The sequence below is a fragment of the Anser anser genome (genome assembly GCF_964211835.1).
Source record: "Anser anser genome assembly, chromosome: 2".
In the NCBI taxonomy this organism is placed as follows: domain Eukaryota; kingdom Metazoa; phylum Chordata; class Aves; order Anseriformes; family Anatidae; genus Anser; species Anser anser.
Window position 1 is genome coordinate 36,873,007 of NC_139721.1, and position 27,592 is coordinate 36,900,598.

Consider the following 27,592-nt stretch of genomic DNA (forward strand, 5'->3'; position numbering starts at 1 on the left):
CTTTCTAATATTTTACTGTATTTGGTCATTCTGAAAAAAAAGCAGGCTAATTTGTAATCCAATATAGTGCTGCTCCTTTGACTGACCAGTGAAATCTTTTGTATTTTGAGAGATTATTTAGTAAAGACACCCTAAATATCAAATGACTTTTTAAATATGTATTTGAATAGTCCGATGCATTGTTTAATTTCTTACTGGATTTTATTAAAGTTCAGTGGGTTTTCTCCTGTTTTTTCACTTGGGTATGTTTGTTTGTTTGTCTTCCAAGGTTTTATGACCTACTTAGTGGAGCCGCTATTTGGGGAGTGGGCCCGGTTCTCGAACACCAGGCTGTCGCAGACGATGCTCGGCCACCTGGGACTGAACAAGGCGAGCTGGAAGGGAGTGCAGAGAGAACAGTCTAGCAGTGGTGATGACGTCGATCCCGCTTTTGAGGAAATGGACTCAGACATATTACCTCAGGAACCTCGATTGTCCTGACCTCAATCTTCATGACAAAACTGCCTCTTCTCTTGGTATCTGCACAGCTGGATTAAAGGAGATACTTGTCTGCCCGAGGTTTTGGTAAAATGGTAAAATGATGCCAGCATTATTTATTTCCAAGTTTTCCTTTGACACAGACCATTTGAACCTGATTTTTTTTAACTGCAAGATCCGAACATAGAGCAATATGCATATGCCTCAGTTGGTTTTCGTTTGGAACCTTGAATATGCAAAGCACAGCAGTGACTGAGCCTTGAAGGAACAGTACGAGAGCTTCATTGTGCCACATGTTTTGTTTTGTTTTTTTTTTGTGAAATCTGAAATCTGGTCTTCAAATCTAAGACTTGAGATGGATCGTTCCACTTTCTTGGAATTTAGCAAGACTTGCATAAATGTGTTCAAAGCATACCTTCCACTCAGTCCCTGTTTTAATACGGAAATGTGAAGTGCCCATCCTCTGCTGCCTCTGGCAAGACTTGATGTTTACAAATGTACTCTGAAACTATTGGTTCTAGACTTAACCTTTGCGCATGGCTGTGAAGGAACCACTAACCTGGGTTTTTTGCTTTTTTAAAAGAAAAAGATCAAATCCAAGACTGCAGCTCTTGTTTCTTTGGATGCCAGAAAAGCCTCCCATTTGCCATAATTTTGTTTGTGCACTGGGAACTGAGCATTCATCATAGAGCACAGCCAAGCTTTACTCCAGTGCTGTATGGGAATGCAGTTTTTTAAAAGCGGAAAACACTTCTGAATTTGGGAAGGGAAGGGGTGGGGGTGGGGGGCAAGCGTCTGAACTGCATTGCGATTCTGCAGTGAAAACATCGCATGTTGTTTTCACCATTGTACACTTGAACTGCACATGCAAGAAAAAGGTGGAATGTCTAAACACCATAATCAGCTCAGGGTATTTGCCAATCTGAAATAAAGTGGGATGGGAAGCGTGTCCTTCAGAACAAGGGTACAAATGCCCCTTTCGCTGCAGTGTGTGTGTATGTGTGGGTGTGTGAGTATGTCTGGGGCGGGGGAGGGCGGGAGGGAGCTGGGAAGGGTTTGAACGGCAACATTTTTTTTTTTTATTTATTCTTTTAGAATGTGATAATTTCATGAACAGCCACATCGGGGAGGAAACTGTAACAAATTGCTACAGATGCCTTAAACTATGCACAAAGCTAAGTGACCAAATTTGTTTTTGATTTGAAAAAAAAAAAAAAAGGTAAAAAATAAAAAAAGTGCATTGTTTACTTATTCCTCCCTCTACTGAAACATTACCCGCTAATGGGGTTTTGATGGGAAAAGGAGAAAATGTTTTTTAGGACAAAATTAAAGGACTAATTTTAAACTTAAAACATTCCATTTTTGTAATTTGTTTTACATTGTTTTAAGTACAGTAAGCACAACTGTAATCTGATTTGAGAAACTGGTGCTTTCTTTTAGTTCATTTGTATTTCCCTGTTCTTATTGTAAAAGACTGTTTATTAATTCTGTTTACAGTTTGTTGCAACAGCCATTCTTGGGAGAGAGCTTCAGCGTAAAGCCATTTGTAAAGGCTTTGCCGTATTCATTTTAATATGTGCCTGTTGCTGTTAACTTTTAATTAATAAAAAAGTTCTTTTCACGTTATGCTCCTGTACATTTAAGTTATGACCGAGTCATGGAAAGACAGCTGAGGTTGCAGTGAGCTTCCACTGTAAAACTAAGCCCATTTTTTGGATTTGAAACTACTAGTCCTCCTAATACTCCAAAATTTATCGCCTCTTCGAGCTTGGCCTTTCACTGTTTCAAAAGCAAATTCTGACTTACCTGTTTGTTTCCCTTCTAAAATTAAGTTGTTTCTTACTCTTTCATGTTCCCTGAAGTAATATTATTAATCTCAAAGTGGCCATGTTTAAAGAAATAAATTTGTAATGAAACCACTTTTTTTGGAACCTGCGTGGACTTCCTTCCTTTGCTGCCAGTGCAAGTTCTTGCTATTGTCTGACTTCACTAGAGGATCAAATGTGCTGCCAGTTTGGGTTATAACGTGACGTAAGAGGAAAAAAAAAAAGCCTTATTTTAACAGCTTGTCCTTAAGAGGGTGGTGGTACTTGCCAGAGTTCTTCGGAGCTGCCGGAACAAAGAGGAGGTAGCTGTGCGTTTGAGTAATTCACCGTGGAGACTGCAGCGCAGCTTCCTTACAGCCTGTACAGATTTGCAGGGTTAAGTGTGGAAAAGTACTGATTCCTCTGTTTTTTGAATAAAACCTGTTCTGAGCCTGCAGATACTTTCGAAACAACCATTAAAATCAGAATCTGATGTCTCCTGATTCTCACATTTTCAGAAATGTGACTCAGTTTATATTGCCATTGAGGCGCTGTCTTTAAACTTTGCTAATTGTTGCAGGATACTTGTATTTTAATAAGAATTTTTAATGGAAATGAAAGTTAATGAACTTACAAATACATATATAGCAATACTTACATAGAATATTTATAAACAACCTGTGATTCTTCAACATTTTGCAATCTTAGTGTTAGATTGATCTGTTCTGATAGGGACCAGTACAGCTTGTCAAAATCCTGGAGTAAAATGTGAGTAATTTTGTTCTATGCCGGCTTTCCTAGGGAGGGGCTTCTGGCTTTTCCTACAGCATTGGATTTGAAAAAAATGGTTCTAATCCCATTTATTAATGTGCATGGAAGCTTCTGACACTTGACTGAATTAAAACAAAAATGTCTCTCTTGAAAGTACTGTCTCGAAATTCCGTCTAAAAATCTACACTGGATGTCAGCGTTCCTGCAGCTAATTGTTTTGTGTATAAACCGAGAGCATTAATATGCCAGGCGCGTACTTAACGCGTTACAACCGCTAACAGCCAGTCACAGCCCATGTGAGTCCTGAAATGTGTTACGGGATGGATGTCAGCTTCCCATCATAATTGGTTTTAAGCTGCGACTCTGCTGCTGTTGGGCCATGCTATTTGCTAACACAGAGAGACAGATACGGCCCTTAGCTTATGTCTGAGGTATCTGTCCGGTGCGAATGTCCTCAGTTTGACTACTTGTGTCTTGGGAGGTTTTTCTGTCAGCAGTGGCATGTGTATATAAAAGATTTCACGTAGAAAGACGCAAATTAAGGTACAGAAAAGCATATAATAAATTATTTGATGACAGCTTTGTGATTATTTTTTCTTGTACAGCATTTTTGTTACCGTGGCTTTACGTCATGTCTTGCCACATTTCTGGTTTTCCTGGGTGCTGAACACCTCCACCTCAGATCAACCTTTCAGACTGGAAAGGTTTTAGTGTGGGTTTTTCTCTCATTTTGGACGAGTGTAGTAGGCCAATTGATCTCCTGACCTTTACGGTTAATGATTAACTGGACTGAGTTCCATTATTGCAAATGAGAGCGTTCAGGTGAAGCTGGTGGAAACACTTTCACCAGATGGGACTTGGGCAGAGGTCTTCTCAGCCATACCAAGGGACTGAGAGGGGAAGTGTTTGTGTCCGAGGAGGGCTTGAGTGTCTTCCTGTTAAGTTTGTAGGGAAGCATAAAATGCTTGTGCTCTCTGATCATTTATCTGAATACAACGACAGCACAGCCCAGTCAATGCAAGGACTAGTTCTGCTGTTCTTCCTGCTGCACAGCAAGGTGAGTAGTCCAGTCATGAAAGGGATGCAAGCTGTGAATACATTTACGGTCACTATAATAGAACATACACTACGCTTTGTTGGGGCTGACATCATTTGTAGAGTACCATAAATCAATCACATACACGTTTATTTTAACTGCTTTTAATTTTACATAGTGGCAATATAGAGCATTAAATACAAAACTTGAGCCCAAAAGTATCTTTCAAAAAAGTGTTTTAAAGGCATTTAAAAGAACATGAAGATTTAACGGCCTGTCAGTAAAACTGATGGCCAAGCATTTTGAAAGGAATTTATATTGTGTACATATTAACAGCATTTCAAGTTTCACACCAGAAAACATCTTCCTTGATCACACAATCTACGTTCCAGTTATAAGCAGCAAAGCTTTAGTCATCTTCAGTAACCTAACTGGAGCCGTTCAGCTGTCTCTACGTAAAACACGCTGCGTTTTTCTTTTCCTAGAAAACAGCAGCTCTAAAAGGCACTTGTACTTGTTCCAGTAGCCAGATAAACTTAGAACATGAACTAGCCAGGTTTGGCTTTTCTAAGTTTATCCACAGTCAGAGCAAACCTTGGCTTCACCTGAGCGTGCAGCTGAGTTACAGCGCTCTGGTTGCTGAGCAGCGTTCTTCAATCTGGATTTTATTTTTAGTTTGAGCCCCTGACATTTGTGGATAGAGGCCTGAGCTCAGGGGGTTGGCTGGTCCGTGAGCCAGCCCCGTACAGGTCTGGCAGCAAGAAGCTGCTCTGGGAAATCCCCAAAGGACCTCCCCTGGAAATCAGATTATGTGCAACAGCTCCTACCACTGCTTCCCTGCCAATAGGACCGTGAGGGCTTGTGCAGTCCCCACCTGCTAAAATTCTATCCAGGGACCCAAAGGCCACTGGGAATAAAAAGGCGTCGATGAGCATCTCCTAGCACAGCTGAGATGAGCGATATACTTTTGGCAACTTGCACCCCACAGTACTTTGTACCTTTTTTTTCCTTTACATCACTCCTACGCTAGTTAACACATACTCTGACACTAATCGTTTTACTCTGCTGCTATCTACTGGTTATTTCAAATTCATTGCACTAGCTAGTCACAGAGGCTCCCTCCACATGATTCACTCTTCATGCGCTCGTGTTGGCCACAAAATGATACAGATCGGTTTTGCTGTCTGACCTTTGCAAGCTCACAAACTCATTTTGGGGGAAAAAAACCACAAAACACCAAGAATGTGCTACTATTTAAAATATCTCATACCAGGTGACCTTTGCAGCAGGTTCATGTTTTGACTTTGTTTCACCATGGAGCAGAACGTGTTCAGTTTTAATTTGGGCTAAAAATTTGCTAAAACTGAGTTTAAAAGAAACACTTTTACACGAAAAATTCAGTATCAAACTAAACTTTGTAGTGCAAGTCATCATTGGAGCTCAAATGACTGATTAACTTAAGGGTGTATCGCTGTCATTATTAACATGTACACAATGTTTTAAGGTGGTCAGTTATGCGCAAAGAATGTTGTAGAGCTAACTTAGTGTTAATGAACTAAAACCACCCCGTTAAGTCTGAGTAGAAAGCCAGGTTTGGATACGAAATTAATACCTGAGTACAATGGTCAAACTTACTCCCCTTGATAAATCACGTACAAACACGCACCTCAGACGCAATGTTTAGTTCCTCAATTCAACATTTTCACATTAGGTTTTTCCGCGTTGTACGAGACCACTCAGTACTAGTGCTATTTGCAGCGTCAGAGATTTCGGACAAAACAGCTCTACAGTCTTTCACGTAGTGATCTCAATACGTTAAGATTTCTCAATTAAAGTCTTCATTTTTCCTGTAGACTTCAGCATGTGCGGTCCAAACTGAGAAGGAAACCAGAAACACATTCAGGTTGCTTTCAACAGAGACCTAGCTGAACCATTATCCATCCATCCAAGCTCTAAGTACAACTAGAACCTGAGCAGAGAGAATCTCATTTATCAACTTGCTTCTCTTCATGTAGATTTTACCCACGTTGTAGCCACAAAGTAAAGGGAAACATGTCAGCGATCAGCTGCAATCACTCAGATTAGGCAGCTAACCATCTGCCGGAGAAGCTCTGACTAGAGATCCTTCACTCTACCACAGCAAAATACGAAGATTGATGCTGTTATCTTTAGAAGTTGACAACCAAGTGCTCTAGCAGGAGTTTCTTGAGATTATTCCTGTTCTTTGTCCTGCGTTTTTGTGCAAGTCCTTGGAAAGCATAAAAGGACTGATTTGGCAAAGAAGTTACATGCTGATAAATAACCGATGACAGATATTTATTAGCTCATTATGCATCAACATTTTCTCATTTCATAAATGAAAACCTTCAGTTTTCTTAGTTTTTGAGGATTCAATGATCCTTTGTCTCAAAAGACGGACTTCAAATTTCGAAGCAAAATTTGTGAAAAGCTCTTGTGCAAATAAAACATTGCCAACTCTTCTTAAAGCCTCTGCTGCTAGAAACAAGTGATTGATTTTGGGGAAATACACAGCCTTGTAGTTGTGAAGAACAGCCTGAATATTACAGAAATTAAAGGCCTAAACACCAAAAGGCAAGTAAGTCAACCTTAATAAGCTGAAGTACTCAGAAATCCTGAGATTTGTGGCTTAGAAATATTTTTTTTTTTTTTAGGAAAATAATTCAGAGTACAGACGACTCTTTTGTTTGTTTTAAGTTTTGGACTTTTATGTGCATTTTTTTCTAAACTCACAAAGGGAGTCTCTTTTCTGTTCTGATTCTACAGCACAAGGCTTCAAGGACTGCTTACTAACAAAACTGATCTACAGTAGCCTGTTGTGTAAGTAAGTGAATGCTGCTAGAAACTCAGATCTTGAACATCTGCTGCTTAAAAAGCCCTTACTTGAATTTCAAATCAATCTGAAATACACTAGCAGCCATTGTACTATGACATAGATTTTACAAATAATTTAACATACCTGCATTGTAAAGAAACTCTATTAACTCACTATTAACTCAGCTTATGCTAATTATTAGAAGAAACTCCCTACAATAAGATCCAGCAGGCGTTCTGAGCAATTTGCTTTCTATGCCCCTAGGAACGGCTGATGTTTCAGGATCTTGTTTCAAAATTGCACATGCGCTATCTGAATGGTTAAGAATATCACATTCTCATAGCAACACGAGGTTTTTGTTTGAAAAAGAAAACTCCAGGAAGGGTTTTTAAAGCTCAAGTCAAAACAGGACACAATCTTGAGAACAGATACTAAAAACAAAACATGATTGCCACAAATCCTAGTGTGTCAGTGGTACTTCATAGGGCTTTGTGGACAGCCATGTTAACTCCTAGGTATTTGCATCTGTTGGCAGAAAGACTTACTCGGGCTTACCAGGCAATTATCATTTAGTCCAAGCATGTGTTCAGTGAGAACCACAATACTCACCAGCACTACTTCAGTCTTTGTCTTTGTTTCGGTCTTTGGAATCACTTTTTCAGTTTCACTTTGGCTATCGCTTCGGTATCGATAGGCAAATTTCTTTTTGAGTGCTTCTGCTATTAATGCAGCAGGATCCGTAGGGTCAGCTACTTTGGCTTTTGTATCTTCTGGTGATCTAGAAAAGTCAACGAGAAAGTTTAGCGGAGTCCAAAACAAAGCTGGAGAAGTTGTGAATGCTTTTGCTTTCTTGTTACATCACCACCTGTCTTAACCCAAAGTAGTTCTGAGTCATAAAAACAAATCATTAATGCTCAAGTTAACAAATATAAATAAATGCCTTACCTTTTCACCGACCGTAGCTTCACGCTGTTCATGTCCTTGAGGATTTCTAGCATGTTTGGTATCTCAGACTTCTTTGGCCCATTTTCTGTCGGAATCTGTCCAGAATTTTTTTTGTTTTTCCGTTCTTTAATGAGCTCAATGGCAGACACGCTCCGTTGCAGGCCTGGGGGAGGGAGTGGTGGTGGTGGTGGAGGAGGGGGAGGAGGAGGAGGTGGCGGTGGTGCTCCAGGGACAGCAGCTGAAGCAACTGGACTTAACCCAACTACAAATAAAACATGCACTCTGTGTCAGCTTACTTGTAAATGCCCTTATACGTCACAAGTGTTCAGGTAAGAACATCACTAAAATAGCTTTGATTGCTTCCTCTCTGCTTTCTTTAGGTTATCACATAACTTCTTCAACCCTAAACCACTGAAGTAGACGTGACTGAAAAGGCACGTAAAGGTCCTCCTGAAGGAGGAGTTCTTTGGATTTCCAGTTCAAATTCTGGGTACATTCATGTTTTTACTGCAGTGGGATGGATGTCAGGATGTCTTTTAATTAAATCCTGATTTTAACATTATCAGTATTTCTCTCTTCTGAGAGGCAAGTGCTGGGCTAGAAGTCATAGCCAGTCTGTCACGTGAGCAATGGTTCTTCCAACATCTCAGAAATAAAGGAGTTACCATACAAGATTTTAAAATGTAAATTCCAGAGTTCAAAGATCTTATTCCAAAAAATCTTATTCCAACTCTTTGAGGTAGACAGCTAATCATGTTTCTTAGGTTTAGATTCTTAGGTTTATCTTGAATTGAAATTTCCTGTGCTCTTTAGGTAAAAAATGTTATAGCAGTAAATAAATGAAGAAACCTCTGTTCGAATGCCCCTTTAAAGAAATCACCAAGACCAGACCAAATCAGAATTCTGAGGCTTAAAGTCTGTATAAATAGGTATGTAAATAATACAGGAGTCTGCTCTGCATATACACATTCATACACAATCGTTACCATATTCTACCAGAAGAGGGAGGTAAAGATGATAAAATCACATCAAAATTTAAGTTTCCCAATACATAAAGGAAAAGGGAGAATGAGGAAAAGTACGTTATGGTGGGATTTCTGTCAAGTAACTACACTTCAAGAATGGAACTGAGTGATCCTTAAAACTGTTTTACGGTTTTGAATTTGAATAGATGAGGAAATATAAAGTAACTGCTATCAATTCACAGAAAAAAAATGAACAACATCTGAAGAATCAGAATATTATTTCATGCATGAACAAAACAATGTATTTGCTAAGTGACTGCAGGAACTGATGAAAGCTGAGTGGCTATTGTCTCCAATGAGCAAGGGCTAGCTCCACTAATCCTTGCAGATCATAGACTTAGACCTGGATGGATGGTAGTCAGAGGGGAGGGAAGGAGGGGAAAGAAGCCTACGAAGAGTTACTCTGCTTACTACAGGGAACAGTGCACCGCTTCTGGTTCCGTATGAACGTGTCTGATCCCAGAGACGACTACAGAAAACAATTTCATCTCCTTTTCTGCAATTTATTTTATAAGCTTGAGATGTATGCCAAAAGCATAACTAGCATCTTACATGATAACATCATGATATGAGAGAATCAGTTTCATTACTGGGTGGGATGATTTAGGTGCTAGTAGTTAAATTATGCTCTTTTAGCTTGGTTTATTCTATCACGTTTATCAAGAGCTTTGCTGAAAGCTGTTAATATTCTGTACTTATCCATAGATTCAGAATTCTGGCATGCTTTCACAGAAATGTAAAGACTTTTAGAATACTAGAAAATATAGAAAATCTGACAGGTCTCTTGTCTTCCAGAACTATTCTGTATTCCTTGGTTTGTATGCTACGTCTGTCTACCAAACTAACCAAAACAGCCTGGAGAAGTGCAGTGTATCACAAAAATGAATTAGCACTGTAGTGAACATAAAAAGGACAAACTCATTAACTCATTTGTGCTAAAATTACAGCAAATTGAATACCTGCGGACAGATTCTGCTGTTCTTGCAAGATTACAATTTTGGCTATCTGTGCTCTCAAAGAGGCTAGTTCATTTTCTAGAGCACTGATCTTCTGCAGAGCTTCTTCGTTTGCTGTCACTGTGCTCCTGGACGCTGGTTCGTCTTCTAACAGGCTTGGTGAGGATCCCTGGTTGCATGGGGATCTTCCACGCTGATGTACTTCACCCGGACCGGGCTGGGCCGTTTTTGACCAAACTTCTGACCTGTAACAAAAATATCAAAAGATTTTTTTTCTCAAAAGGCTTTCTAATAGATAGAAACAAAAGCAATGTTACATACAAAACAGGAACAGGAGTTAAAGGAGTGACTTTCAAAGTTGTCTTCACACAAATCACTTCCCCCAAAACACTGTACACCTCCAAGCGAGTAAGAACTTCACATCCTTTCTGTTTGCATCACTGGCTGGTATTTCTTCTCCTTCTGCCTTGCCAGCTTTGTATGGAATCCTTGATTTACAGAGAAAAAGGAATTTATTCCCTCCTGCCCTCAATCTTTCTCTGCCTTATGCATATTTTGGTTTTTGTTGAAATTAAGATTTAAAACATTTATTTGCCCAAATGCTACCATTTTTTTTTCCCCATAGGCTGTAAAAAGTCATTTGTAGTTGATTCCCTTGAAGGAGGAAGAGTTTCTTATTTCCATGGCATGTTTTGTACTGTTCCTGCACTTCTCCAGCCCTCCATTTCAGTGGCGGGAGAGTGGAACACAGGGAACAGTTTAGTGGTGATGCACACAGACTGCTTATCAGTAAATAGGAAGGGATCTTATCTCAAGGTTTCTAACAATAAATAAAGCTATGGAGAATAAAACTTCATACAATTTTAAAGAGTCTAGAAGCTTCCCTTCTCTCTCTCATAAGAGCAAGAAAACACAACTCTGTTGCTTTCCTTTATTACCCACTAAAGCTGAAGCTATGTTAAACACTGAGGGGTTATTGTGCATCTGCAGCTAACAAGTGGTTATGCTTATAGAAGACGCCAACACTTTAAAACAGTTTATCTCAAGTAGAACTGATAAGGATTAATAAAACAGTTTATCTCAGGTAGAACTGAAAAGGATTACTGATAATAGATTAATATAAACAGAAATACTTTCTAACTGCTGATCGTGATTACCTAACTCTTACCTCGTTCCTGAAACTTCTCAGGCCGGTCAGGATTCCATTATTTATTTCAAACACGAGGGTAAGAACAGTGTCTGGTGATACGTCTTTTCAAAATGTGTAGAGTGGCTCTAGACTAAATACAGCTTCAGAGCTCTGGGTGTATGGGGTAAGCTGCTCGGGGTGGGATCCCCTGAGATCTGCAATGGTGCTACACTCACAACGAGAGCCAAGCTCCGAGGCTAGAACAAGCCCTGTGCTGTGACCACCTCTGTGTGGTCTTAGATGCACAACTGAATCTTTCACAACGCTGACAGAAAGCACCAGCACAACTTGCAAAACTCGGTTAAGCACAGCTGAATATTATGAAGGATGTTAAAATTTAGGCGGTGCTCTCTCTGCAGGCATAGAGAGCAACCAAAACTAAGACAATCACAGGATGCTTCCTACGGCAGCCCTCTCTCTGCACTCCCTAAAAAATAAAGTGGAAGGGGCCAGCAGTCACTTCTCTCTTTAAAATGTACCTCCTACAGACTCTTAAAAGGAGCAGAACAGCTGAACAGAAAGGGTATTTTCGGCTCTGAGCAGCAAAGGCATTTTAAGCAAATTTCCTCAGTAGAATTTAATGCTGTGGAAAAATATTATGCCTGAGTTGTCACTACTGCTCTGACTAGGGGTAGGAGAAATATGACTTGACCTTTAGTTGCTTCATTTATAAAATTGCAATCACAGAAAAAAAAAAAAAAAGTCTGCAAGACTGTTTAGGGAATTATCCCGAGTATGTATTTTAACAGTAACACCTATGGGATCTCCTTGAAACAGAATTTCAAATGCACGGAAAACACTGGGCACATGCTACACTACCTAACACCGTGCATGGATGTAATAACCAGTACATACTGAAATATTCATACCTGCTAAGTAGTCCACCTACAATGCTGCATTACAAGCTGTTTGCCCTAAGGTCACTATTTATCTGCAGGATTATTTTAGTCCCAGCCCACTATAATTATCCCCTCCTCCCCCTTCGCACAATGCAGGCATTTCAGCAAACACACCAGTCTTACATCTTTCATAAGAGGTTCTCTGAAGCAACAAAGAGCCATTCTCCCTCTTGTCTCCATTAGACTTAATAGCTTTACAGTTCAATCCTTAAACAAAACATTTCTGTGCAAACAACAGTAGTATTGGCTGGTTCATTTGCTTTGTACCACAGACACTCTACGAATAGTTTTTCTCAAACAAGCCTTGATTTCTGTGACTCCCCTCGGAGTTTGTGAAACTAATGTTGCAGTACCAGGATATCACGCAAAGCTTCACTGTGGCAAGTTTTGTTGGAGGGCATCTAGGTCCTTACTAATCTGTTTTGTGCCTTCGAATTAACAACGTATCCTCCAGCAATCTCTATCTGTGCCTTTCTCTGGAAGGTCGGTTGGAAGACAAACTTCCTCTGCACTACAGAACCCTGCCTTTGTTTCAGGCTACTCTGAGCAGCAGTTTGGGTAGGCTACAACACAGGACTCCATCACTTCAGCCAACTGTTTAATGCAGCTGCCGTGCCATGTAGCGCTCGTGGTCCAACACAACGGTACCTGCGCTGTGATTCTGGACACAGGCGCTCGACACGCTTCCCTGCCAGTTCTGATTATAAGGATTAAAGACAAAATATGTCATCATTTTTTAATTCTCTGCTGCAGAATGCAGAGTCTTAACCAGAAAGGTGAAAAACAATGCGACAAGTATCAGATTGTCAGAATGACCATTGCTGTTAATTAGGAAGCCTTACAATACCTGCCCCATACTAATGAAAGCCTCTGGAGAACTGGAGAAGAATCAGTGCTGGCAATCATGCCATGCCACAGCGGACATTTTTGTGGGAACAAGGTTGTGTGAAGCTGTCACACTCTAATTCTCTGCAATAAATAGGTAAACAAAAGCCACGATCTTCCTTGTATGAAGCCAAACTCCGACATGTTCTCAAACCAGCCTTTCATTCACAATCCCGTTACTCCAATCTCTACTTATTCTTTTCTGGTCCCTACCTTTTCTACCACTCTTCCCTCTCCCAGCACACAAGTGCTCTCCATTAACTGTAACGCACAGTATATTCTCAACAGACAGAATCTAGGTTTTTTTTTTGGCTTCTAACTTGAAGGAGAAGATCTGAGGAGCATACCTGAGCCTTGTAGAGACTTCACCTTCCTCTTGAGCAACCCATCTGACATCTGCAAAGGAGGCCACTGCATCTTCTCTAAATTGATGAGGATGGTTTCCTTCTGTGCCATGAGAAGTAAGCTAAATTTTGAAGACAAATTTGAAGGTTTTAGTCATGATTCCCAGTCCATTTCACTGTTATTTTACCCAATGCTTTTAGTGAGGCTGCACATTACTATTAACACATACATGCACAAAACACATCTTACTTACTTACTACGCTTGTTACTATCCTGGGCTTGGTCCAGAACGCATTTCACTGACTAGCTCTATGTCAGTGGCTGCCTATACACACTCTCACATGACCTTAACACTGAAAATCCAATGCAAATTGTTACCTTAATGACAAACAAGCATCAACATTCTTAAATAGTGCGCTGTATTATCTCAGATAATGTTTTTAATTACATTCATTACCAATAGTTAGAAGAGACAATAATTACTACTCTTACCTCTTAAACTTTTACTCTGATTTAGTAATATTTTGAAAGTGAAATTCTGTTGAAGTGTTTCCCTTCCTCTACACCTTGCAGAATTTCTGTACAAGAGTTCAGGCGTAAACATTATAGAGGAAACAAGTCACTCCTACTAGCTCCACAATCACACGGACTTTCAGTGAGAGGTAGGATGGAATCGCAATGGAAACGACTGCACTACTTGCTAAAAATCTCATTTATAGCATGCCAAACAGACTATTTTTCAGCACAGTTCTGTCACCAGCTTTTTTGAAGCCAAAGGTGAACAAGGCTGAAGAGACTGGAACCCTTCTTACATTTATACCTAAGTGTCAGACCTGAATGAAGATTTGAAAAATTGTTTGGACCATCAGTATATGTTCCATAACCACAGCTATACAAAATGGTTTTCAATCTCCTTGGAAACATTGGCCGCTTCCCCAGGTTAGACAAGGGCATGTGTACTCAGTCACTGGACTACCGATCAGCACGGGCTCAGAACCTTAGCAAATAAAAGCTACTGAAATACCTTTCAGTAATTTCCTCTGCTCGGTTTGCTGTCTTTAGTTGTTTATCTCCAGCGCAACTATGCCACCTCTTTTGCTTGTATTAGATACAATCCACGTGCCAAATTTGCACACGAGTTGTTGCAGCTGTTTACGCGCCACCTGGTTGTGGCCAAGAAGCTAGTAACACTCACAAAGAAGGTGGTATCATATAGTAATCTCTTAGAGATAGCTTTGATCTGTCCTGTTAGTGCTTAAGTCAAATTTCAAGGCAACTCACCTCTGTAAGAGGCAACTATAACGTAGCAGCAACTATGGAACGGTCGCAGTAACCTGAATTCGTAGCAGACCTAGCACAGTAGGACTGCGGTCTTGATTAAGTGAAACCCTTTAGGAAGAACATTCACAGGTATTTCAGTTGTAACCTTTGGTACACAAGTTCCAGGGAAACAGAAATTGTGTTGTTATTTTTTATTATTTTTATTTTTGTTGTTCTTTGTGTGTTGTGGTTCTTTTTTTTTCCTTCCCCCAGGAGTTGTTACAAACAGCTTTGGAAATTGAGATTACTCATCTTCACCTCGTACTCTTGCAACTTGTGCGCGAGCCTTTCTCACAGCTCCCAGGAGTGCATATTGGCATCATCAGATCATTTGGAAACAACAGGGTTTTTTCCAGGTAGCATCAGCACAGATGGTAATATGTTTATCACATTAACAGTTGTGCCTAATACCATCACAGTCTGCCTCACTTTAAAACAGTCTAGAGAATACTATATTGCACGTTAGGATTTCCATTGTTTGAGGTTTCCTTGTTTTGCTGTTGCCGTTTTAAATAAAAAAAGAAATGTTCATGACCACAGCAGCTGTATTAATGTTAGTGGCAATTAAAAGCATCTGTAGCATGTCAGCCAGTTCTTGCAGGTGATACACATTTTCCTGATGGCAATGGTCACGTGAGGAACTATTACCGTGAAAAGATTGAAGGCGTATTTAAATAAAAGCACTTGCATCAAAAAGTGTCTTATAAATCAGCAGTAAGGAATGCATTTCCCATTGCCAGGTTTCCTGCTTTGTGAGATAAATAAGTTCTAATCCAACATTTAGTAGCAAGCCTTCTGTTATATTGTGAGGCAAGTTTCGTCTTACTTTTTTATTCATATTTACATGTAAACAGAATCTGCTTGTTACCCATATACAGATGTTTCTTTTCTCTATCCCTATAAATGACAAGGCCTCCCACAGCAGTGGATTTTGAATTTCAAGTTGAGGCAGGATTTTTAATTGAATTTAGAGGTTCAAAGCCAACACCCATCTCTTAAAACCTTTGCTCGTCTATAGAATGATGTTTCAACAGCCCTGCTGAATACCCTATTCCTGCAGCCAACCTTGGCTGAAGAACACTTGGACAACTGCTCTGCCAGCACCTGAAATGGGGAACAGAGAGCTGAAAGCAGAGGTGGACATGGAAGGAGTGGAAGTAGCCTGCTTTTCCAAGAAATATAGAGTTGTTGCCCCAAATTTTTCCTTAACATAGTTTTTTTTCCTATTTTATTATGTGTGTATGCTTCACACATACACTTGTGCATGTGCGCGTGCACCTGTGGCTTTCAGATCCATTTCTGAAAGAATTTCTGGAAAACAAAACACTGTTCTGTTTTAGCTGATGTCAAAGCAGGATCTCTATTTTTCTGTTTGCTCCAGGAAATAGAAAGTGGAACAAATATTTTTATACATTTAAGAATAGAACAAAAATCTCTAATTTCAAATTACTAATAAATTTAGGTGTTAACCATTTTGAAATACTTCAACTAAGACAAACTTCCTATGATTTTTCAAATTAGCCCAGTAAATTCTGATGTTTGCTAGATTCAAGCCAATTCCCTCGGAGACCTGTACTCGGTTACCAGGTCTGTGTCAGACAAACAGGAGAAGCACGGGACTAGAGCAGAGGTGCTGTAGCTGGGGGACACAAGAGCCTTCCTCTCCCTGTGCTACCAATCCAATCTTCTGAGTATTTTGTAGGTTTGTTTGAATCTACCTAGGCTATATTGATGTTTAACTATTTTTTTCCTCCTAAAGACCACACATAAACCTAAAATAATGACAGACAGAAGAGCGTTATGAACCATTTTCATTTGTTCATGCTATAGAGAACAGATAAGGTAAGTTTTGTCACCGCTGCATGTAGCAGTTAATTTAAATGTTGACTACGGCAAGGCCCAGAGAGAGGTACTACAACAGCTGCAGACCTCAAAAATCAGAATATTAGGCTATTACTCTGCTTATTAGACGAGCAGAACAAAAGCATGCTAGGAGAAAAGAATGAACATAAGAGAGATATGCTTTCAATATCTCTTATCCATTTATCAGAAAGAAAATGAAAGCCTATAGACAGCTTATTGTTCTTAAAAGTTAGAAACACTGATGATACGCATGCACCCTCAGACGAGGCAAGTATGGTTTGCTTTGTTTTTTAATAAAGTGACTTACAGCAAGGTTCAGTGCATGGTCCTTTCATAATATAGCTAAAGCTGGCAAGAAAGAAAAAGGAAGAGACAGCTATAGGAAAGCATCAGTTGCAACAGCATAAAAATGATCAAGACTGGCATTGAACTTCAGTACAGAATCTTTAACACAGGTTAAGACATAAAAATAGACGTTAGCACCACAGTTTTACATGTTCAGCAGTTTACATATTTAAAAACTTATAAATAGTTATAAAATATGTATTAAAAAGCCTTGCATAAACCACATAAACTTTAATATACCTAAAGGCTCAATGTTATAATATTTCAAATTCAATCAACTATGATAATTGCACTTCTGTTTTTAGGATCCTTTCCTTTCATCTAACAGAAGATGAATGTTTAGCCTTACTGTGCATAAAGTCTAAGCAAAGCTGACCGTTTGACTCTTTAAGAGGAAAAAAAAGCAAGTATTTTATTTGTTCTAGCACAGAATTCAGATGAAGATGCATATTTATCTTTTTATTTCAACACTAAAAGTATTCGGAAAAAAATCCCCAGACGTATCTTACAGCTCTCTGCAAGTACCTAAATTCTTCCATATACTGTATTGACAGAAGGCATTACTTGGCTAATTATTAAAAATGAACACTATCTTCCCTTGTATAGCCTTTACAAGGGAAACTCAGATATACCACAGGAGGACTTCACTTGCTTTCAAAGTTGAGGCACACAGAGCCATGCTGCTAGCATAACTACTATGAATTATATACCCAAAAGTCCCAATCCAGCATCTCATTTTGTTGTCCTCCTGCACAAATTTCTCCCCTGCAATGTGTATGTATATATATTTACATACATATATATATATGTATATAAATAAATACATATATATGTATATAAATGTATATATATAAAATAAAAGTTTCATGAAGCCACCAGTACTGGGAGATGCTTGGCCTCCTAGTTTCTCAAAATAATTAACCAAAAAGGCTTCCATGACAGTCTGAACTATCTGATTTTACTAACGTAATTTCAAATTTAAATATTGTTCATATGTTTCATATAGGATAAAGAGATGAATTTAAGAGTGAAAAATTTAGCTTTGTAGCAATTACCCTGTCTTAGTGTGGGTGATGATTCCCACCCACCATTCATCATCTTTATGTTCCCCTCCCTTGTTCAGTCCCAGAAATATTCCTTTCTCAGCGTGAGTTTCAAACACAAGATTTCTCTAGCTCTATACCCACCCCCAATCCACAGCACACTCAGAGTTGAAGAGATTATGTGTAACAGCTTCCATTTTTCCATCTGTTCCTGAACAACTTGTTATAAAAAGCAAGGGTTTTCTCCTCCTTAAGTTTTACCCTTGCTCTTTACCCTCCCACTATACGCAGTCAAAGTTAGAAGCAAACAAATCAGAAAGCTGCAGAGCACTGATGTTCCCCTTTCACCTACACAATGCTAGCCTTGTATAAAAAAAAGCAAGAGTACTCATGTTATCTTAGAACTAATTTTTAACTTTCTGATAAAGCTGTTTATTTTCCAGATATTTTTAAGTAACACTGTTCATCTTCACATGCCTCTTAAGCCTAGCTTTAAGGACTGTTTTCAGAAATCAGTTTCAAACTTTTTTAAGAAAGAATTTTTCTTCCATGAGTAACTTTTTAATACTGTATCGTGTCATTTTAGAAGTTCCATTTTCTTTGGGAAAAAAGTTTGTCTGAAGTTTCATTATGTGTGTTACAGCAACATGGATTCGTGTTTTAGGCAGTATACAAGCTGAAGAATTCACATTAGGTAAAAGTCTGAACTTGAAGTGGGAAGAACTGAGGTAAATTAATTCTCTGATGGGCCAGGTTTATCTTATTCTGCTTTTAGGAGCCCTCTAGTCTTTTTTTTTTTTTTTTAAATGAACTGTAGAATTGCTTAAAATCTTTTGACACAGCAGCAAATCTCTTTATCTGCGTAGTGAAACTTGTGTTTTAAACTGCTGAGAATGCCTACCTGAAACTGGACTCTTGGACACTGTATTAGAGAGAGGTTAGTACCAATTTTTCTTACAATACTTCGAGATGAACCATAAGGTTTGCTTGACCAAAGTACCTAGAAGGAAGAAAAAAAGAAGTCAGCTGTTAGATGATTCATTCTTCTATCATATCGAAGTAGCTTCCCCTTACCCTTCTGTACTATGCTTGTGCTAAATGTACTCATGAATTCTAAGTCACTGCTTTCATGATAGGAGAGAGAACATAACACATTCACTCAAATTTCTATCACTTAATTTAGTGAACTCCTTTCATTTTATACTTGATTTGGTAAAACAAAAAAAATGTTTTGGTCATTAGAATATGCCTGTTTAGGCTCATGACAGCCTTTGTATTAAGTTTAAATTCAAAACAATAAATCTAGTAATACAGAAGGATTCAAAATTTAGTAGTTTCTTCAAAAGCATAATTTATCCATTTTTAAAACAACAAAGAGTAATCTGCATTGAGTCATACACCACTTTTTAAAGGGTTTCATGAAAAGCAACTCAATCGTGACAAATCCATAAAGTTATGTAACTCTACATTTCCCAAAGTCTATTTTCTTTTTTCATTACGAGCTCTTCTGACGCAGGAACTGTGTCTACCAGTCTTCGAACAAACAAACCACCCCCTAATAGCTAGCATAAACTACAAAGTGTAACTGTGGAATTAAAGGGTAGAGAAAAGGAAAAGTGAAAAAAAGACATATTTGAAAATGAGACTGTCATAAAATACACATGCACTAGAAAAAATTGCACATAGCACCTCAATTCATCTGGCTTCTGATTCTGAACTGTTTCTACTGCAATTCGTATTTCTTCTACGCTGTTTCAGTAGGGACTGAATTTCTGTTGTACTTAATGTCAAGAATGTTTGCTCTACTGTTTACCGTAGCTGTATGAAATAAAATGAGACTATTATCCTAGGACAATACTACAAATGATCAAGAACAAAAGAAAAGAGCACAGAGACAGAAGTAGGAAAGATTTAAACACAGAGAATGGCAACAGAAACAAAGCAAAGAAGTGAAACAATAACAGGAAGACTATAACTAAACAATTAGAACACTGTCAGATAATTGAAAATACTTGGGCTGTGTCTACTTATGACTGTAGATACGAATTTACTACTCAGACCTTAGTTTTTAAAGGCTCATAACTTCAAGCAAACTCAACATCCTGTTAGAAGGTTGCCCCAAACAGAAAACTTAGATAAAATCCATGCTGTTAATACTATTAAACCAACCCTCATGTGGCACGGCTGTATCGCCTGCGTGATTAGTGTAGGGAAGCTGTGGGAGTTTCACAACACACGGCTGAAAACCATTTTGATATACTAAGCAAAGATCACTACTCGTAGATTTCAAAGGTTCTATTCAGAAGAAAATATGTTCCGTGGTATTTATTCCCAGATTATATTATTTCAAAAACTTCACACAAACATTTTGCTTAGTCCTATACTGAAGCATCTTTCCTTCCCCTGACTTTAATTGAATGTATGACGTTTGATAAAATAAATGCACATATGCATTGCACATATGCTACGCTAGATTTCCACATCAGAGCTGCAACTTTGCCAATCATCCACTCAGACTCGATTTTTTCATTATATGAAATACAAAATTCTCTTGCTTAATATGCAGTTAAGTTACATGTTGGAAAAAAATGCGTTCTAGAGTACTCTATGGGTACTGCATTTTGGATTCCTCAAAGACCTCACATTTGCGACATTAATGTTTATCTGTACATCTGAACAAAGAGCAGGTAGACCTGGAGCCCTCAGTAATAAGCCACCAACAAGCAGTACCACAGTAATACAGCCTCACTATTCACAGCAGCTTCTGCTGCTAACAGCAGGACAGTTTACAAAAGCCTCAAAGCGACGGTACATCGGAAAAAAATAGTATTAGGCAAGGGAAGGCTTGATTAATTACAGTAGTACTTCCCCAACAGCGAAGAGGCTAGACTAGGTGCTGTATTAGCGACATACGGGCAGCACATTATTTAAACAAGTGGTAAAGCTTGTTTAGAGATTGCTCAGACCACAGCCAAGAGGCTGGCTAGGGCCCATATACCCAAAGTGTTTGGCGCCCAAACGCCTTTCAGGTTTTTGCAATAGTTTGGTGCATCAAAGTTTTCTGAGTTACCTAAGCTCAGTCAAGATATGGCTGGGCGATACTTTCAGAAAACCGCACGCAAGCTGCGCCACCAGGTACGTCAATAAAGCCAGCACACCCCCCAGGTGAGCTAGGAAGTCTCACCCCTGTTCACACGACTTCTTGTTGACTTGAAGCACTGGCAGAGCAGGTCTGCAGAACACTACTTAGTCATACCCCTTATTGCATCAGTGTTTTGCTGTTCTGCAGGACGGCTGACATCTGGAAACGTACCTGCATTATCACAGCCTCGATACAAGTAGAGAATGGGGGGTAACAGAGGTTAAAAACCCGTTTTTCCCGCTCTGTTCAAACTGCCCATGACCACAGTAGAACTCATTCTCAAGCTTTGATTTTTCAGAGTTACACTGCATAAAATCTCAGGCTTCAGTTCTAATAAAAGCCTAAAATACTGATTCTGATGGGTAACTTACAATGTATATTAGTTTTGCTCTCCGTAGATTTCCGAGATTAATAAAAGGTTCTACCACAATCACTGGAGGAAGAACCACCTTAAGTAAGTACTGCATAGCTGGTAAGCAATTCCACCTTACTAAAATTATTGGGATTATTGCAGTGAAGCCAATAATTCAGCTCAAAATAGCTCCTAAAGATCCCAGTGATAAAGCAGGCGATGTGTAACACCTATCTCCCTTTGCTAAACATTGAAAGAAAACTCTACATACACTTTCCTCTAGGTAGAGACCTACGCATGTGCATTTCTCTGTTTCCCCAATAAAGAACACAGCCGTGTTGCTCTCATGTACAGTAACACTCTGAAGAGGAGAGGCAGATGTAGCACAATTCTTGTCGTCTCAGTTTCATGGAGCTTTGCACATCTCCAAGATGCAAGCAAAGAACTAGTAACATTTAAGAATTAGTATCATTGTCAAAAGTCAGTTGAAAGTTTTCCTTCAGCTTCAAAATACACATCGAAGCCCAGCATGAAAAGCAGTGTTTACACTGTAAACACTTTATTATTGGAGCTAGAAGGAGCTACATGATATTTTTAATTCACATATTACTTAGTACTTCAGTGTCCAAGTAGTGAATTCCATATTTTTTCCACCAATGCAAAATCATACGAGAATTTGGTATATTTACAGTGTTCTGCTGGAATGGATATGCACAAGCTAAAATACATGAAGTGCTTTCCACGCCTGATTTTCTGAAAAAACAAATGAAGTTTGAAACACTTACTGATTCCATGTTTAATCCAACTTGTTCAAAAGCCATCCTAATTAAGCGCTTAAGCCAGCAAATCATCTGGATTGGAAAATGCCTTTCCAAGCCTGGATTTAAGCCTTCCAAATCTGCAGGACTGCGGAGGTTCCATAGTCCTTCTGAAACAAGAAACACAAACGGTTTAGAAGCATGCTGTGGTCATGTACAGGAGTAAATTGTTCCATGCATTCCAAAAACAAGCTTTAGAAACAGTTACTGACAACAAGATACTTTCAGAGCCAATTCCAAGTACTGCAAGGTACAGGCATCCAGAAAGCAGTTACCTGGTAGAAGTGACAAAGATTTTTTTGGATGATTTTTAAGAAATCAGAGCTGTTGCAAAGTTAATGATTAAAAGGCTGGGAAACTGCGGAATGACGGCAGCAAGGGACTAACACCAAGATCCACGGGCCATACTCCTATCTGAAACTCTTCTCCATGCAAGAACAAGCTACAGAAAGCAGACCACCTCTCCTCTTTCAAGTTCTCTGACAGCTTTGCTGTTTCCTCCGTTTTCCCACAGCTGAGAGACTGGAAATGTGGAAAAATGACTAATAGAAGAAAAAGACAGGAAATAGTGTAGCTGCGGGACCTGAAAATCCTCCAGTGACTTGTAAAGTTGGCCAGATTTCAAATTGTGTCTATTTATACATCCTACCATTCACTTAAATCAAGATGTTTTCATTGCTCCTCTAGCGAAAATAGCGTATTTTGCCTCTAAACATGTTCTACACCAGTCATAACTTGGATGCCATCGAGATGTGTGTGCCACCAAAAAAAAAAAAAAAGCCATAGATGTAGGTTTACGTTTGTTTTGTGCATCAGACTAGAAAGAACACTCTGCTGAACCACCCTGAACAACATATTTGTAGCATGAACAAGTGTGGTGCTGAAGCCATTGCACACAGAAGGATGACTAAGGCAACGGAGCAGCAAGGAACTGTTAGCTCGGCAGTTTGAAAGTCGGGAGATGGAAAAGCTCGGCAGTTTGAAAGTGCCCACAAGCACTACGGTTAAATCATCACTGTTTCCATTACAAACATTTTTTTTTTCCCCAACAGTTCGTTAGTAATAACCTACTTCTTGTGGAAACTTGGCAGGAAGAGCGCAACTTTACAGCTACCTTTTTTTAGACAGGCTTAAAAACAAACAAACAAGAGTTTGATATTAGTTTCTCATCACCACGTAAAGAAAAATACACAGCATTGTTTTTTACTGCTGAATAAATTACAAAAAAACTTAATCTATAAGCTAATGTAAAACTAAGAGGAAAAAATATATTAAGAAAAAAACACAACAAAAAAGTGAACCAAAAGATTAGATGGAAAATGTAGTTGTTATAAGAAAAACAACAGGGAAAAATAATTGGCTACCTATCAAACAGCCACCAACATAAGCTACACTAATACATAATAAATAAGAAATCCTTAAGCTATGGACTACCAAAAGGTGGAAAAGTCTTTTAGGGAAGCGTTACCATCTACTTGATCTAGTCTTCCTTTAGGCATCTGTTAATTCTTCCCTTAGACAAGCTGCTAGACTGTATCTTTGATCACACTGCACCTGCTGTATTTTTAAAGCAGGAGAAATACAAGTGTTTCTACATGCCTCATATTAGATTTGGCATCATATCTGGCACTGCAGAGATGCGGTGACATAAAAGAGAGAAAACTGTATTAAAAGGGGAAACCTGTTCCGAAAGTGTGCCTCTCCAAAGGAGCTCCTCTGCCTCATTCCAAAATTCAGACTTGTTGAACACGTAGTGTGGAAATCAAAGAGAAGAAAAAATGGAAGCTGTGTCAAGACATTCACACAGAAGAGTAAAAAAAGGTAGAGAATGTGTTGCTGAGCACCTGAGAGCACAGGGCGGGCGGGTGAAGGCAAGGGACAGCACGATAAGGAGATCACAGAATGGTTTGGGTTGAACACCTCCAGGGATGGGGCACCACAGCTTCTCTGGGCAACCTGTGCCCGTGCCTCACCGCCCTCTGAGTGAAGAATTTCCTCCCAACATCCCATCTAAATCTCCCCTCTTTTATGTCATTTTAGTCACGTTTTGTTTTGTTCAGTAAGCAAAGAAAAGGTATTGACTACTTGGATTCTGACCAACCAGGAGGACTGAGTCGTTCATAACAGAAGGTGATTTGGCCAGAAGCGACTTACTTAAGATGATTATCTGCAGTTCACATTATAAATCATTGTTTCTTCTGTAGCCTAAATACTTCAAGTACCCAAACCACAGTCATCAGCTTCCCAATCGTGTCAATGCCCCATTGTTTGCTTTTGCTGAAGAAAGTGACAGAGGTCTGTCTGTAAAGCGCAGAGCACCACCCAGTTCCTGGAGACTGACACTAAGGGCAGCCATGCTTTAATAAAGACCAGCTAATTAGTCATCTAAAGGCATATCTAAAAGGAAAACATTTACAAGTATATCCCATTATTTTTACAAGATTGGTTAGTGTTCCAGAATTATCCCCAGACAAACTTTATACTCGTTTCTTCCAAACTATATTGCACTGCGCTTGTCTTCATAAATGTCAATTATTTCACAATTACTCTGTGACCCAAGTACAGAAAGGGTTCGTTTGAAATGAAACTAATGAAAATGCTGGACAGCAAGAATAAAAGCATTAGCAGATTTTTCTTTCACGCTTTGCATACACGCCAATTTCAGAAGCGGGAGTTAAACATTTATTGCTTCTAGTAACCTAGAATAACACCTCTTTTAAAATATTCATGCTTGCTTTATTTATCCTTTATGTTCTTGATTATCCTCTATCTTCTTGATGCTTCCTCCACTAAAAATAATAGCAGTTTAATTCCTCTAAAGCTTCCGCAACTCAATCACTACAATAAAATGCCCCAAGTGACAGCAATATTGCTAAGAAATGCAGTATTTCTGCTGTGCTTAAGTAACACTATTACAATGATAAGCAGTAGTCATAGGCAAGATTCCCAGAAGAGGTTAGAGGAGTAATAACACAAAAAATTACATATTTGCATAGAGCAGGCAGGGTGGGAATTTCATGGGTTCTTTGTTTATAAAACTCTACTTACAAAGAAATTAACAACGCTCGAGAACTTTCTGTCTGATATGGAAATGTGCAGAAATTCCCTAATTCAGAAACGAGCAGGTCTGCGCTCCTGAGTCTCCAGGTTCTCGCTTTCCCCTCCTGGAGCTCTCCTTAGCCCCCACTTTTTACAACCACTTTTGCAGGTTTCACTCAATACTTCCGTATCAAGTATCAGTCTAGAAGGCTGAGAGACAATACCACTTATAAATTATAAAATGTTAATGAAATAAATACAAAGGCTCTGGAAGCTGTACACATAAGTATACTGGTCAGCAAATACGAAATGAAACCCTCTGCCAGGCTCTCCAGCGAGCGCTACACATGAAAGACGAGAAGAAGGAAAAATTAGATGCAACTGCTTTCCAATTGAAATATTTCTGTATATTTTCCAGTGCTGTATTTATTCAAGTCCCTTCCAAATTATGAATTCTCTCTCTTTAAAAGAAGATATTAATATTTTTATTACTAAAGGAAGTTTCTCTTATTCATGTAAACTCCACACAAAAATAAAAGAGAATGGTTTGATGCACCTGACGCAGAGGATCAGCCATATGCAAAGGACAAGTGCACAAAATCTGAAAAATGAAAGGTCTAGTCTCTAAATTGAAAGGGTACGCATAACACAAAGTACTTTTTTTTTTTCCAAAGTGTGGTTTCAAAGAAACACCAAGCATATCAAAAGTTATATTAAAAAAAAACAAGCAGGTTCCTCCTTGCTTCAGCAGGAAACCAGGCCACGCATATCTTCAGTCTTGATGACTGACACGTGACCCAAGCTCACCTGACGAAATTATATCCATAAGGACACATATTAAAGAATTTATGAAGAAAGATAAAAGCCAACAAAAAATTACCACAGGAAACCAAGCAGGCAGGCAGAATCTTCTGATAAAGGACCGGGCCCTCTCCCAAATCAACACAGACCGCTTACAAGTACTGTAAGTATTTGGCAGAGGTCACGCAGTCAGCTATGGAATTCTGCTTTTGGCCTGGCAGGCACAACTAACAAAGTGCCTGTTACTTTCAGAAGCACCTGCTTGAAATCACAGACCTAGAAAGATAAAAGTCAGTGGATACTGCACAGACAATCAAGGGCTTATCTAAGCTAACATCAGCATGAAATCTAAAGCAAGAATTGGAAACAACACATATATTCAACAGGAGTTGTTAAAGTTTTTTTTAAAGAAATATAACCTAGTTGTACACACCTCAAAGGACAAAAACATATTTACCACATCTTGCCAATTTCACCACACCTTACCAGCTAAGGATGGAGAAGAAGAAAGAAATCATGTTTGAGCACTGGTTTGATCAAAAACCTTTGCTCGACAGAGATTATAGCTAAGTGATACAGCGTAGAAAAGTGAAATGTTCCAACTTTTCTAAGCCATAACCACACACCTACACTCTGCTGCCAGACTCAGCTCCCTGGTTGTTGCTGTGAATGCCAGTCCCTCAGCTACAGCTTTGAGAAACAAGAAAAAGCAAATGTTATTAACAAAAGGATGTATTTGTCGGAAAGGCAATCAAAATGTTTCATGTTTTTCCCCATAATCTCTATTAGTAACAACTTTGAGCTCCTACATGCAGCAGCTAGCTGGTGACCTGACCGAATAAGATTGTTTTGACTCAGCAACGTGCAACTGGAAGTTTTAGAGGCGATGGGCTGAACACTCACCTCCCTTCTGGTTTTTTGGTTTTTTTTTTTTTTTTTTTTTTTAGCACTAGGTAAAAAGCAGACAGGATTATCTCCTTTCCACTTATGCTTAGTAAGCGTTGTGCTCGCAGCTGCCCGAAGAGGGACTATTAACGAAGCCCTGGTGCCACTTTCGGGCAGATGAACACACTGCGGTCGATATCAGCATTCAGACCCCCCCTAGCCCTCGATCTGGGGACTTTGGACAGCTGGCTGGACAGAGCACCGCCCAGCACACCACGAGTTACCTCTCAACGACCGCAGTGACCGCGGAACCCAGCACCGCGGCGGTACCGCTGAAGGCGCGGACGCCACAAGAACACCAACCCAACCCCGCAGCCCCTACGCGCCTCTCCCCCCAGATACCTCCGCCTCACTAAAACCCCCTCAGAGCCCCCTCAGGACCCTCCCCAGCGAGGCCTTCGGCCCCGGGCGGCCACCACAGCACCACCAAGCCACCCCCCAGCCTGCCTCAGGCAACGGCCGCGCTCCGCTCCGCTCCCCCCCGCTCCCGGCCCTCACCGCCTCAGCCGCCGCCGCCTCAGCGCTGCCTCCCTCAGCCGCTGCTCCCACCGCGCTCGCCGCCCGCCCCCCTCCGCTCAGCCAATCCGCATCCGCCCCGGCACCGCCTCAGCCAATAGGAGGCCGGTCGGCCCGCCGGGAGGCGGGACCTCGGACGCCCTCTGGAAGGCGCCGAGCGGCGACCTTACCCGGCAGGCAGTGGGAGATAGTGTCACGTGACCCTTCGGCGCCTATAAAAGGGGCGGCGGGGCAGCCGCCAT

General features: G+C 39.8%; 2 protein-coding genes across 6 annotated transcripts in view; one reads left to right on the forward strand and one right to left on the reverse strand.

Annotated features, from left to right (window-relative positions):
* PDE7A (phosphodiesterase 7A) overlaps window positions 1–4,912 on the forward strand; it is an 82,070-nt gene extending 77,158 nt beyond the window's left edge. For all 4 annotated transcript variants that reach the window (XM_083823008.1, XM_083823006.1, XM_083823007.1 and 1 more), the window contains one exon: window positions 269–4,912. In XM_083823008.1, coding sequence (XP_083679134.1) covers window positions 269–480 — 212 coding nt within the window. In that variant the 3' untranslated portion in view covers window positions 481–4,912. The remainder of the gene's footprint in view (window positions 1–268) is intronic.
* On the reverse strand, window positions 4,238–27,476 carry MTFR1 (mitochondrial fission regulator 1). Of its 2 annotated transcripts, none has more exons than XM_083823014.1 (8): window positions 27,333–27,476; window positions 22,017–22,159; window positions 18,639–18,737; window positions 13,169–13,287; window positions 9,852–10,093; window positions 7,868–8,129; window positions 7,532–7,700; window positions 4,238–5,964 (listed from the first exon to the last, which is right to left on the reverse strand). In XM_083823014.1, exons 2-8 carry the CDS (start codon window positions 22,080–22,082, stop codon window positions 5,905–5,907), a joined length of 1,017 nt encoding a protein of 338 aa, XP_083679140.1. In that variant the 5' UTR covers window positions 22,083–22,159; window positions 27,333–27,476; the 3' UTR covers window positions 4,238–5,904. The 2 variants fall into 2 exon arrangements, with proteins under 2 accessions (XP_083679140.1, XP_083679141.1); XM_083823015.1 differs by having other exon boundaries at window positions 27,336–27,393.
* Between the last annotated feature and the right edge of the window lie 116 nt (window positions 27,477–27,592).